General features: G+C 51.5%; 1 protein-coding gene across 1 annotated transcript; it reads right to left on the minus strand.

The window, feature by feature from the left end:
* Positions 1-1,204: 1,204 nt before the first annotated feature.
* OCM (oncomodulin) lies at positions 1,205-5,515 on the minus strand. The gene is made up of 5 exons (XM_002723077.6): positions 5,374-5,515; positions 4,707-4,801; positions 3,984-4,116; positions 3,435-3,544; positions 1,205-1,523 (listed from the first exon to the last, which is right to left on the minus strand). Exons 2-5 carry the CDS (start codon positions 4,765-4,767, stop codon positions 1,498-1,500), a joined length of 330 nt encoding a protein of 109 aa, XP_002723123.1. The 5' UTR covers positions 4,768-4,801; positions 5,374-5,515; the 3' UTR covers positions 1,205-1,497.
* Between the last annotated feature and the right edge of the window lie 4,928 nt (positions 5,516-10,443).

A 10,443-nucleotide genomic window follows, 5' to 3' on the forward strand; every position in this document is an offset into this window, starting at 1 on the left:
ACTTATACGGCCCAAGGGCTGGACATCTGCATCCCCTGACCCGGTCCAGCCCACAGGCTGTTTAAAAGCAACTTTAAGGGGCCGGTGCTGTGGCTATGCCACCATCTGCAGCACCGGCATCACATATGGATGCTGGTTTGAGCCCCAGCTGCTCCACTTCTGACCCCGCTCCCTGCCTGGGAAAGCAGCAGCAGATGTCCCAAGTGCTTGGGCCCCTGCACCCACGTGGGAGACCCAGAAGAAGCTCCTGGCTCTTGGCTTTGGCCTGGCCCGGACTTGGCTGTTGCGGTCATCTGGGGAGTGAACCAGCAGATGAAAGATCTCTCTCTCTCTTTATCTTTCTCTCTCTCTCTTTCTCTTTCTCTCTCTCCCTCTCTCCCTCCCTCTGTAACTCTGAGTTTCAAATAAATAAATAAATCTTTAAAAAGCAACTTTAAAATAAATCTGCTAAATCAGCATAGCAGCTCCCCTTAGCTCCTGGCTTGCTCTAGCTCCCTCCTGTGTTCTGTCTTGTCTTCTTGGATTTTTACCAAAATCTCTCTTAGGACAATTAAGAATCCCAGAGCAGAAAAACCCATCAAGGCCGGCGCCGCGGCTCACTAGGCTAATCCTCCGCCTAGCGGCGCCGGCACACCAGGTTCTAGTCCCAGTCGGGGCGCCGGATTCTGTCCCGGTTGCCCCTCTTCCAGGCCAGCTCTCTGCTGTGGCCAGGGAGTGCAGTGGAGGATGACCCAAGTGCTTGGGCCCTGCACCCCATGGGAGACCAGGAGAAGCACCTGGCTCCTGCCATCGGATCAGCGCGGTGCACCGGGTGCGGCGGCCATTAGAGGGTGAACCAACGAACCAATGGCAAAGGAAGACCTTTCTCTCTGTCTCTCCCTCTCTCACTGTCCACTCTGCCTGTCCAAAAAAAAAAAAAAATCAAGAAGAGTGATGTTGTGCTGCTATGACTTCTTCCTATCAATGTCAGGGTCAGATGAACTTGATGAGACAAAATGTTAGTATAACAATGCTGTTTATTTGTGATTTAAAAAAAAAAAAAAACAAAACAAAAAAAAAACCAGCCACTTTCCTTGTTCCCTTATGCACAGCTCCTGTGTGGCTCGCTCAGCCCTTGGTGGGACCAGAAGTGTTCTCGCAAGCCCTCGGTCCCCAGCTCGCCTTTGTCCCTCTACCTTGCTAAGAAAAAAAACACACCCAGACATCAGCCAGTGATGAGAAACGCGTCTTTATTGGGTGATTCTCATAGCCAGTGCTGCAGAGGGCCTCACAGAAGTCACGAGGGCGCTCCCCGCCACCGAGAGAGGCGTGGACGGCCGTCTTCTTACCTCGCTAGAACGGGGGGCACGCTGTAGAAGCTTGTCAGGGGGAGTCAATCACTCAGCGAGTTCGGGGCAGGATGTGGGGGTTCCCGTTGCCCGGGGCTGTGGAGGCCTTGCAGCTGCACATCCCCTCTCCTTTTTTTCTCCATAGAGCAGGCCAAAGCCTGCCTGGCTTCTAAGAGTGCACCATTTCCTGGAATTCTAGAACGCAAGGGTGAGAGCGGGGTTAGCGGAGACAAGGAGAGAGAAGGCAGTAAATTTCCAGGTGACCGGCGTGGCCTCCTTGCAGGGACACAAGGAGGAAGCAGGTGGAGGGGGGTGTGCCACATTCATTCCTGCATCATTTTCTGTGATTGACATCCACTTGGCAACACCGCCCATCAGCCAGCACTGATCAGCCCCGGCATTTCTCCCTGGCAATGGGTGCATCCGGCGTAACCGAGGGCACAGTCAGCAGGCACTGAACTGACTTAAGACAGCAACGGGAGATTTTCTTCCTCATTCTGTAGCAGTGTGTGCATTCTTGGGAACATTTTTGGAGGGGTGGGGGTGGGGTTTTGAACTAACTTTCCTTTATTGAATCCTATCCCTGTCCCCAAAACCTTATAAAAGAGGGATAATAAAAACAAGAGGAAGAATCAAGTGCTACAGATTGAAACTGAAAATGGGGGATTTGCTATATATTGATAAGCTTTTTTTTATAAGCTTTACCTACTTGGAAGTCTTTTGTCGTTATGTTTAAATAAACCAATCCTCCTTGCCTAAACTATTTTCCCAAGCTATCCCTAGAAGCTGCATTAACTCATGTGTAGTAAAGCAGCCTAGTTTTGAATAGTTTTTTTTTTTTGTTTTTGTTTTTTGTTTTTTTTTTTTTGTTTGACAGGCAGAGTGGACAGTGAGAGAGAGAGACAGAGAGAAAGGTCTTCCTTTTGCCGTTGGTTCACCCTCCAATGGCTGCTGCGGCCGGCGCACTGCGCTGATCCAATGGCAGGAGCCAGGTGCTTCTCCTGGTCTCCCATGGGGTGCAGGGCCCAAGCACTTGGGTCATCCTCCACTGCACTCCCTGGCCACAGCAGAGAGCTGGCCTGGAAGAGGGGCAACCAGGACAGAATCCGGTGCCCCGACCGGGACTAGAACCCGGTGTGCCGGCGCTGCAAGGCAGAGGATTAGCCTAGTGAGCCGCGGCGCCGGCCTTGAATAGGTTTTTAAAAGAATCTATGCTAGTTTTTTTTTTTTTTTTTAAGATTTATATATTTATTTGAGACAGAGGCAGGGAGAGACAGAGGCCAGGAGCTTCTTCCTGGTCCCACGTGGGTCCAAGGGCCCAAGCACTTGGGCCACCTTCCACTGCATTCCCAGGCCATTAGCAGACAGCTGGATCATAAGTGGAGCTGCTGGGACTTGAACCAATGCCCATATGGGATGCTGGCACCACAGAGGAGGCGTAAGCTCCTACGCCACAGCACTGGCCCCTATGCTAGCATTTTTAAAGTTCAGATTAGCACAATCATGCATTCTCCTGAGCTGGCAGGCAAAAATCAGCTAAATATCGTGTGAGCAAGGTGCCAAGATCGAGTGCAAACAAGCCTGTAGCCGCGCGATCCCGGTGAAGTTTGGGTGTCGGCTCTGTACACAGAACATTCTGGAAATGCCGGTTGACTCATCTGCTCTCTGGTTGGTATTGGCCACGTGGTGGGCCTAAGGTCAGCAGAACGTTTCCGTTTAAACCCTGGAAAGCTAAGAGACCCTGCGACGCGAGCCAATAGACTCCTGGGATAAGACACACTTGAGAATGCCAATCCCCGCCTTATTTTCAAGATTCATTAGGACATTTTGCGCATAACTGGCCAGGTATTGAGCCAGCCCCTTCGTCAGGCGAGGGATGTGTTCTAGGTCACAGCCAACGATCAGCGCGACCATGTGCTGTGGTACACCTCCAGGCACCACGCAACATTCACATCCTCACTTCAGCCCCATTTTACAGATGAGAAGACTGATGCTCGGCCATTTAAGGAAAGGGCGATGTTAATCCTTGTCTGATCCCACAGCCCAAGCCCTCCCGGGTGCTCCTTGGGCTACACTGTTTCGTGTGATGAACAAGCGTGAACGTACCGTCAGCCCCAATTTTTCCATCTCCATCATTGTCTGCAGCGGCCATCAGGGACTTGGTCTCTGACTCGGTCAGTTCTCTAGCACCACTCTCGAACTTCTGGAGGAAAAACCTACGGGATAATAAAGATGGAGGGGAATTTTCCAAAAGGCTCTCTATCCCCCCCCCCCTTCCTGTCTTATTTCCTTTAAGCCAATCCTCTGTCTCCTGCAGGTGCAGTAATCAGACAAGCTCTCAGCCAGCAAACGATTCCTTGGCTGTAGAAAGCAAAGGGAGTGTTTCACTTCTCAAGGTTTCTAAAGGGCTGTGTTTAGTCCATTTGCCAAGGGAAACCCCTTCAACGCGTGAGTCTTTGCACTGACCCTCTTCAGTGCCCATGTGTAGTGCTTTGCACGGGTAGATGTGAGGCCAAATGCCTCGTGTTCTGTGCCTAACGAGGCCCAGCCCAACGACCAATGCGGAGGGTGTCCACTGAAGAAATAACCCAGAAAACTGCTCAGCCCCCTGCCATGGGCAATGCTGGGGAGGGGGGTGTCCAGGGCAAAGCTTACTTAAGCTCGTCTTCATCCAGGTATCCGCTCTGGTCGTTGTCTAAGAACCGGAAGACGTCCTTCACCTGACTGGCCGACATCTTGGAGAGGCCTGATGTCTGGAAGAATTTTTGGGGTTCAAAAGTATCTGGGTCTGTGGAATAGAGAACGGGTTGTCTGAGGCTCACCGGGTCACAGTCGGAAGGACTGGGGCCATGGTGCTGAAAACACAGGGCACTCATAGCGCTTTGGGGATACCCCCGGGCTACAGGGATGCTCCACGGGCCCAGGACACGTCAGCCAAGCGAGGTGGGCTCTGCAACGTCCCCTCTTGTCCCCTCGTGTACACCTGCCCCTCTCTGTTGGACGTTGTCCATCTCCCCGTCTCTCTCCTCCTCAGTGCCTCCCCAGCCACACACACTCTGCCCCACTCCCTCTGTGCCCAGTTTCCAATCCCCAGTCCCCTGGTCTCATTGGTGGTGGTCAGTGCAGGGGAGGGGGTTTAGGGTGTCGCAATCACTGTCCACCGATTTCCTGTTTTCCTGCTTACGAAGTCTCCGTCTTGCAGAAATGCAAGCGCCCGTGGCATCCTGTATACCTATCCTTTTAGAGTTAGCCAACTCTCATCCTCTGATTCCACATGTTTCTCAGTAAAGGTCCCGTTCTGCTGCTGCTGGCTTGGCTGGAGGAGGTGCTGGGAGTGGGGGTGGGGGGAACCCACGCCTGCCCCGCTCGTCTCCCTACCTTGGCATTCCTGCAGGGCGGCTGCGATGTCGTCAGCGCTGAGCACGTCTGTGATGCTCATTGTACCCCCTGGCCGCACGGAAGAGAGGAGAGGCCTCAAAGACAAGAGGAACACGCATGTCGGAGGTGGGGGGAGGGGCACGCAGGCACCTGGGCCCACTGCAACTGCAGAGTTGTCCCCAACTTTCAAAACCTGACCATCAGGATGTGGGATTTAAGCGATGCAACCAAGAATCCCCCCCAAAAAAACAGATGCTAAGGAGACCCCTGTGTCTCAGTGTCCTCTCCCTAATGGACTCCAGAAATTAAATAAAACGATGACCTAAAGTATGATTTGATTCAGTTTTTTTTAGGATAAGAATGTTTCCATCCTTGATCCATCACTTACACTGGCTACCCTGAGCTACATCACAAAGATAACATTTTCCCGGAGCAGCCAATGAAATACAATGTTGCAAATTCCACCTGGGATAGAGCAGCTTGTCCGGAAGACAGGCTACCTGTGCTGAGCAGTGCCAGTCGGAAGTATGAAAAGCCCAGCGATCCCACAGCAAAATCCCTGCAGGTGTCACAGCCGTGGGAAAAGAAAAATCTGAGCATGGCACACACAAGCCAAATGCTAGTGCCCGCAGGGAAGAAGAGCCCGGGACGTCCACCAGCTACTTACGGTTGCAGATTTGCCTCCGAGATGAACCAGGAAAAGGGCACAGAGGAACGACACCCAGGTATGCTTCCGCTGCCTCAGGGACCTGGCTTATAAAGGGTTGAAAAGGGGATGGTTTCCACCTCTTGGATTCCCTCGTCAAGGATCAAGTACAGGTAGCTCAAATGTCCTGCCTTCCTAATGAAGCCTTTTTTTTTTTTTCTATTTATATCTAGAGAGAATGTGGGTGGGAACAGCCAATTGTAAGAAAAAAAAAAAAGGCAAACAAACCTCAACAAACCTTAACTAAGGTTTCAATTCTGCAAATGAACCCCTTGGTGAAATGTGGAGAAGGTTCTAGAAGCCTGGTTAGGTGAAGGTTGAAACGAGATAAACACAAGAGGTGGGGGCGGGGGCGGCTGAGACAACTGACCGGGAGGGCCGTGGCTGCCTTTGCAGACCTGTGGGGCTGACCTCACTCTAAGGGGACAAACCCAAAGCCAGCGTCACCACGTGGACTCTCAGGACCGGTGCACCAAAGGAGATGGGACTGGGTAGACCACTTCCCCTTCAGAAGCCTGGACTACAACTTTTAACTTGCACACACTCAGAAAGCAAAAAAAAATAAAAAATAAAAGGGAAGAAAGAAACCCATCCCCACAATCCCAAAACTCACATTTTGCACAGAAACAATGAGACCACAAATTTGTTTTGTTTTTCACTTCCAGCAAACACAGAGCCCCTCAACAAGTTATTATTGGGGTGCAAACCACATAAGGTAAAATGTACCATCTTACCACCTGGAAGGGCCCACACAGGACAGCGGCATTAACTGTGGCCACCTCCTCGTGCAGATCTGCCGAATGTTTGCATCACACGAAACTCATGGAGCACACTCCCTCGCGCCTCCTCGCCCCAGCTCCTGTGGAGCCTGTCTGTCCTGGGGACCTCATATCATAGACTTGTGCACCATTTTTTTTTAATATTTATTTATTTAATTGAAAGACAGTTACAGAGAGATGTAGAGGCAGAGAGAGAGGTCTTCCATCTGCTGGTTCACTCCCCAGATGGCCGCAACGGCCGGAGCAACGCTAATCCGAAGCCAGGAGCCAGGAGCTTCTTCCGGGTCTCCCACGCAGGTGCAGGGGCCCAAAGGCTTGGGTCATCCTCCACTGCTTTCCCAGGCCATGGCAGAGAGCTGGACGGGAAGTGGAGCAGCCAGGACTCGAACCGGCACCCCCATGGCATTCCAGCACTTCAGGCCAGGGCATTAACCCGCTGCGCCACAGCACCAGCCCCACCATTTGTCGCTTTGCGACTGGTTGAGTTCACTCGGCACAGGGTCCTCAAGGTTGATCCGCGTTACAGCCTACGACAGGGCTGCCTTCTCTTTTAAGTCTGGATTAAAGGTTGTCTGTTGTTGTTTGTTTTTAAGTGCAAAAATAGACCCCATGTTGCTATCAGAAGCAGGCTGTGCACTAAAGGGAAATAACTCAGGGGCCGGCGTTGTGGTGCGGCGGGTTAAGCCGCAGCCTGTGATGCCAGCATCCCATAGGAGCACCAGTTCGAATCCTTGGTGCCCCTATTCTGATCCAGCTCCCTGCCGATGCACCTGGGAAACCAGAGGAAGATGGCCCAAGTGCTTGGGCCACTGCCACCCAATGGGAGATCCAGATGGGGTTCCAGGCTGCTGGCTTCAGCCTGACCCCAGTCCTGGCTGTTGCAGCCTTTGGGGAGTGAACCAGCAGATGGAAGCGCCCTCTCCCCCTCCTTCTCCTTCTCTCTTTGTAATTCCGAGTTTCAAATAAATCCATAAATAAATGTTTTTAAAAGCAGACAACTCGGCTCTCTGAGGGCGCCCTCAGAGTCTTCCCCGGGTGACGGTCTGGGTGGTCACCTTCCGTCGGCTCCCTGCCTCTACCCCAGTGCCACCAGCGATCGGTTTCTCTTGGTCCCTTCTGTGTTGCTGTAACCAAAGAGCTGAGGCTGGGGAGTTTTTCGAGTAAAGAGGTTCATTTAGCTCACTATATTGGCGACTGCAAGGTCCCAACAGTGTGGCCCAGTGCAGAAGGGCCTACGGGCGTCCTGACCCACTCCCGAGAGGCAGCCTCAGCCCCTTCCAAGATGGCGCTCCCACGACCCAACAACCCTCCACCTCGTGAAAGTTCTGCCACTCCAACCCTATTACGCCAGGGACCAAACTAACAGCACATGCACCTTTGGGCAACAAACCCTATCAGACACCTACAGCATTTCTTTTTCTAAAAAAAAAAAAAAAAAAAAAAAAATCAAAAAACAAAGACAGAACTTTTTAATTGCGAAAGAGCAAGCACACTCTCATCCGTGGGTTCATTCCCCAAAATAAACCAATTTCATTCCCTCAACAGTTGGGACGGGGTCAGGACTGAAGCCACCAGCCAGGAACTCCATCCAGGTCTCTCCTGTGGGGCAGGAAACCAAGTACCTGAGCCTCTCCGGGTCTGCATTAGCAGGAAGCTGGAGTCAGGAGCCAGAGCCAGAGCCAGGAGGCCAAACCCCGAACCTCCAACGAGGGCGTCTTAATCACTACACCATCCACCCCACCTATAGCATTTCATGAATCACCAAACCCGAGGCCAGCCTGTGTCTGTCTTGCCCAGCTCAGGCCTGGACGGTAGTTAGGTGTTCTGTAGTTACTTGACGAATGAATACATAAAAACAGCAAGAATAACTTGCAAACACTGTCACCAGCCAGCATCAACTTGTCCAGTCCTTGAATAGTCCTGGAAAATAAGCCTCAAGAATTCTGAATTTGGGGCCAGCATTGTGGCACAGCAGGTTAAGCTGCCACCTGCAATGCTGGCATCCTATATGGGCACTGGTTCGAGTCTCAGTTGCCTCACTTCCGATCCAGCTCCCTGCTGATGTGCCTGGGAAAGCAGGAGGAAGATGGCCCAAGAAGCTCCTGGCTCCTGGCTTTGGCCTGGCCCAGTCCTGGTCAGTGTGGCCTTTTGGGGAATAAAACAGCAGATGGAAGATCTCTCTGTGTCTCTCCTTTTCTGTAACTCTGCCTTTCAAATTAAGAAATAAGTCTTTTTTTTAAAAAAAAAAAGGAGAATTCTGAATTAGGTTTCTGACATTAAGTTGCCATAGAAACTAGCTGAGCTCTTTCTTTTCATGGACATGTTTACAACAATCTGTAGAGATTCAAAAAAAATTTTTTTTTTAATTTGCCCAACTAAATAAAAATGGCATATGGGTTAAACCAAGATACTGTCAATGAGCATGCTGTTTTTCTGATAGAAAATAAAGATAACAGAGATCCAGGAAATATGTTTGGATCAACGAGGCACCCAAAATTATACCTTGGAGTCTGCAATGCACAAACTGGGGGTCAAAATGTTGATTCACACAAAAGGACAGATGCTGTGTGATTCCACTAATGTGATGGACATAGAATATTGAAATCAACAGAAACAGGAAGGAGGAGGATGGGTAGCAGGGGCTGGAGGAGGCAGTCTGCGTGCAGAGCCATGGTTTAAGAGACAGAGTTTCAGTCTGGGAAGACCCAATGGCCTGGAGTTGGATGGTGGTGATGGCTGTAAACGTGTTTAATGCCACTGAGCTGTCCCCTTCACAGTGGCGAAGGCTGGGGCCAGCGCTGTGGTCTAGCTGGTTAACCCATCACCTGTGACACTTGCATCCTGTATGCAGCACCAGTTCAAGTCCCGGTTGCATTGCTCCCCATCCAGCTCCCTGCTAATGCACCTGGGAAGGCAGTGGAAGATGGCCCAGGTACCTTAGCTCCTGCCACATGTGTGGGAGAACCGGACAGAGCTCCTGCCTCCTAGGTTTGCCATTGCAGCTGTTTGGGTAGTAAAGCAGCAGATGGGAGATTCTCTCTCTCTCTCTCTTCCAAATAAATAAATAAATCTTTTAAAAGATGGTTACGTTCACCTAAAAATGGTACAGTCTGTGTTATGTAATAGACATACACATTGCGTACATGTTATACATATAGACACAAGATGCTGATTTAATCATCAGGCCTCATTCTTTTGGCCTCTGATGCAGGACTGTTCCCAGCAAAGAGGCAGAGGAAGAGGAAGAAGTAGAAGGTCGAAATCTGAAGCTCAACTACGTCCATCCGTACCTGTGTGCCGCAGGTCTCATTTTCTCTTGCAGGAGACAGCAATATTGCAACCGGCTGCTCACTCACCTTCCCAGGGTTCCCAGGGCCAAGGGATCACCTGCAGATCTGCAAACATTCCAAGGTGTCCCAGAAGCCCTGTGGCATCTCAGCCCTGGCCTGAGATGGGAGAGGTCTTCATCTGGGGCATCCACCCCACACTGCTGGTATAGGCTCCCTGGGGTAGGAACAGTAGATGCTGGGATCGACTAGCAATGTCTGCAGGGTGGGAGAGTGGCAGCCAGGACGCGAGGACCCTGACTGAGCTGTATATTTGGGTTTTGCTTTCTGCCAGTGGCCCCAGATCCTCCAGTGTCTGAGTATGTTTACTTTATGAAAATAGAACAAGCACATTTCTGTGTGTTTTACGTTTATGCAAACTTGACTTTAATTAAAAAAAAAAAGTAGTTTCCTCCAAAGATTGAGCAGTCCCACCTTGTGACTTAGGCCCTGAGGATGGAGGTGGAGGCTCAGGCACCGGCCAGCCACAGCCTCTCTCTGTCCCCTGGCTTCCTTAGGCAGGGCCCAGCCTGTCCTGACAGCAGGGCTGCAAGCCCTTAGGCGGCTGTGCTCGGTGGCAGGAAGGCAGTGGGCTGGGAGTCCAGACAGAGGATGTCCCCGGGGCCTCGTCCTCACCGCCATCTGCAGCCACCTGGTTCAACTCCTTGCTTGTGGGCCATCTCCTCTCCCGAACAGAAGCTCCCAGAAGGTGGGACAGTGTGTGCCGTTCACCCCCAGCCCTCCAGCACCCCGGGTTGCATAGCTCCAGGGGCTCCAGCAGTGGGCACGAGAGAGCCTGGCCCCACAAGGGGCATCCGACAGCTCCTTTAAACGACAGCCTGTATGATGAGAACATCCCCTGTGCTTTGAGTCCCTTCCAATCAGCTCCGAATCGGGCAACTTCCTAACACTGACCACAAGTGTAG

The sequence above is a fragment of the Oryctolagus cuniculus genome, chromosome 19 (genome assembly GCF_051225735.1).
Source record: "Oryctolagus cuniculus isolate XC-2025 breed Fujian yellow rabbit chromosome 19, ASM5122573v1, whole genome shotgun sequence".
NCBI lineage: Eukaryota > Metazoa > Chordata > Mammalia > Lagomorpha > Leporidae > Oryctolagus > Oryctolagus cuniculus.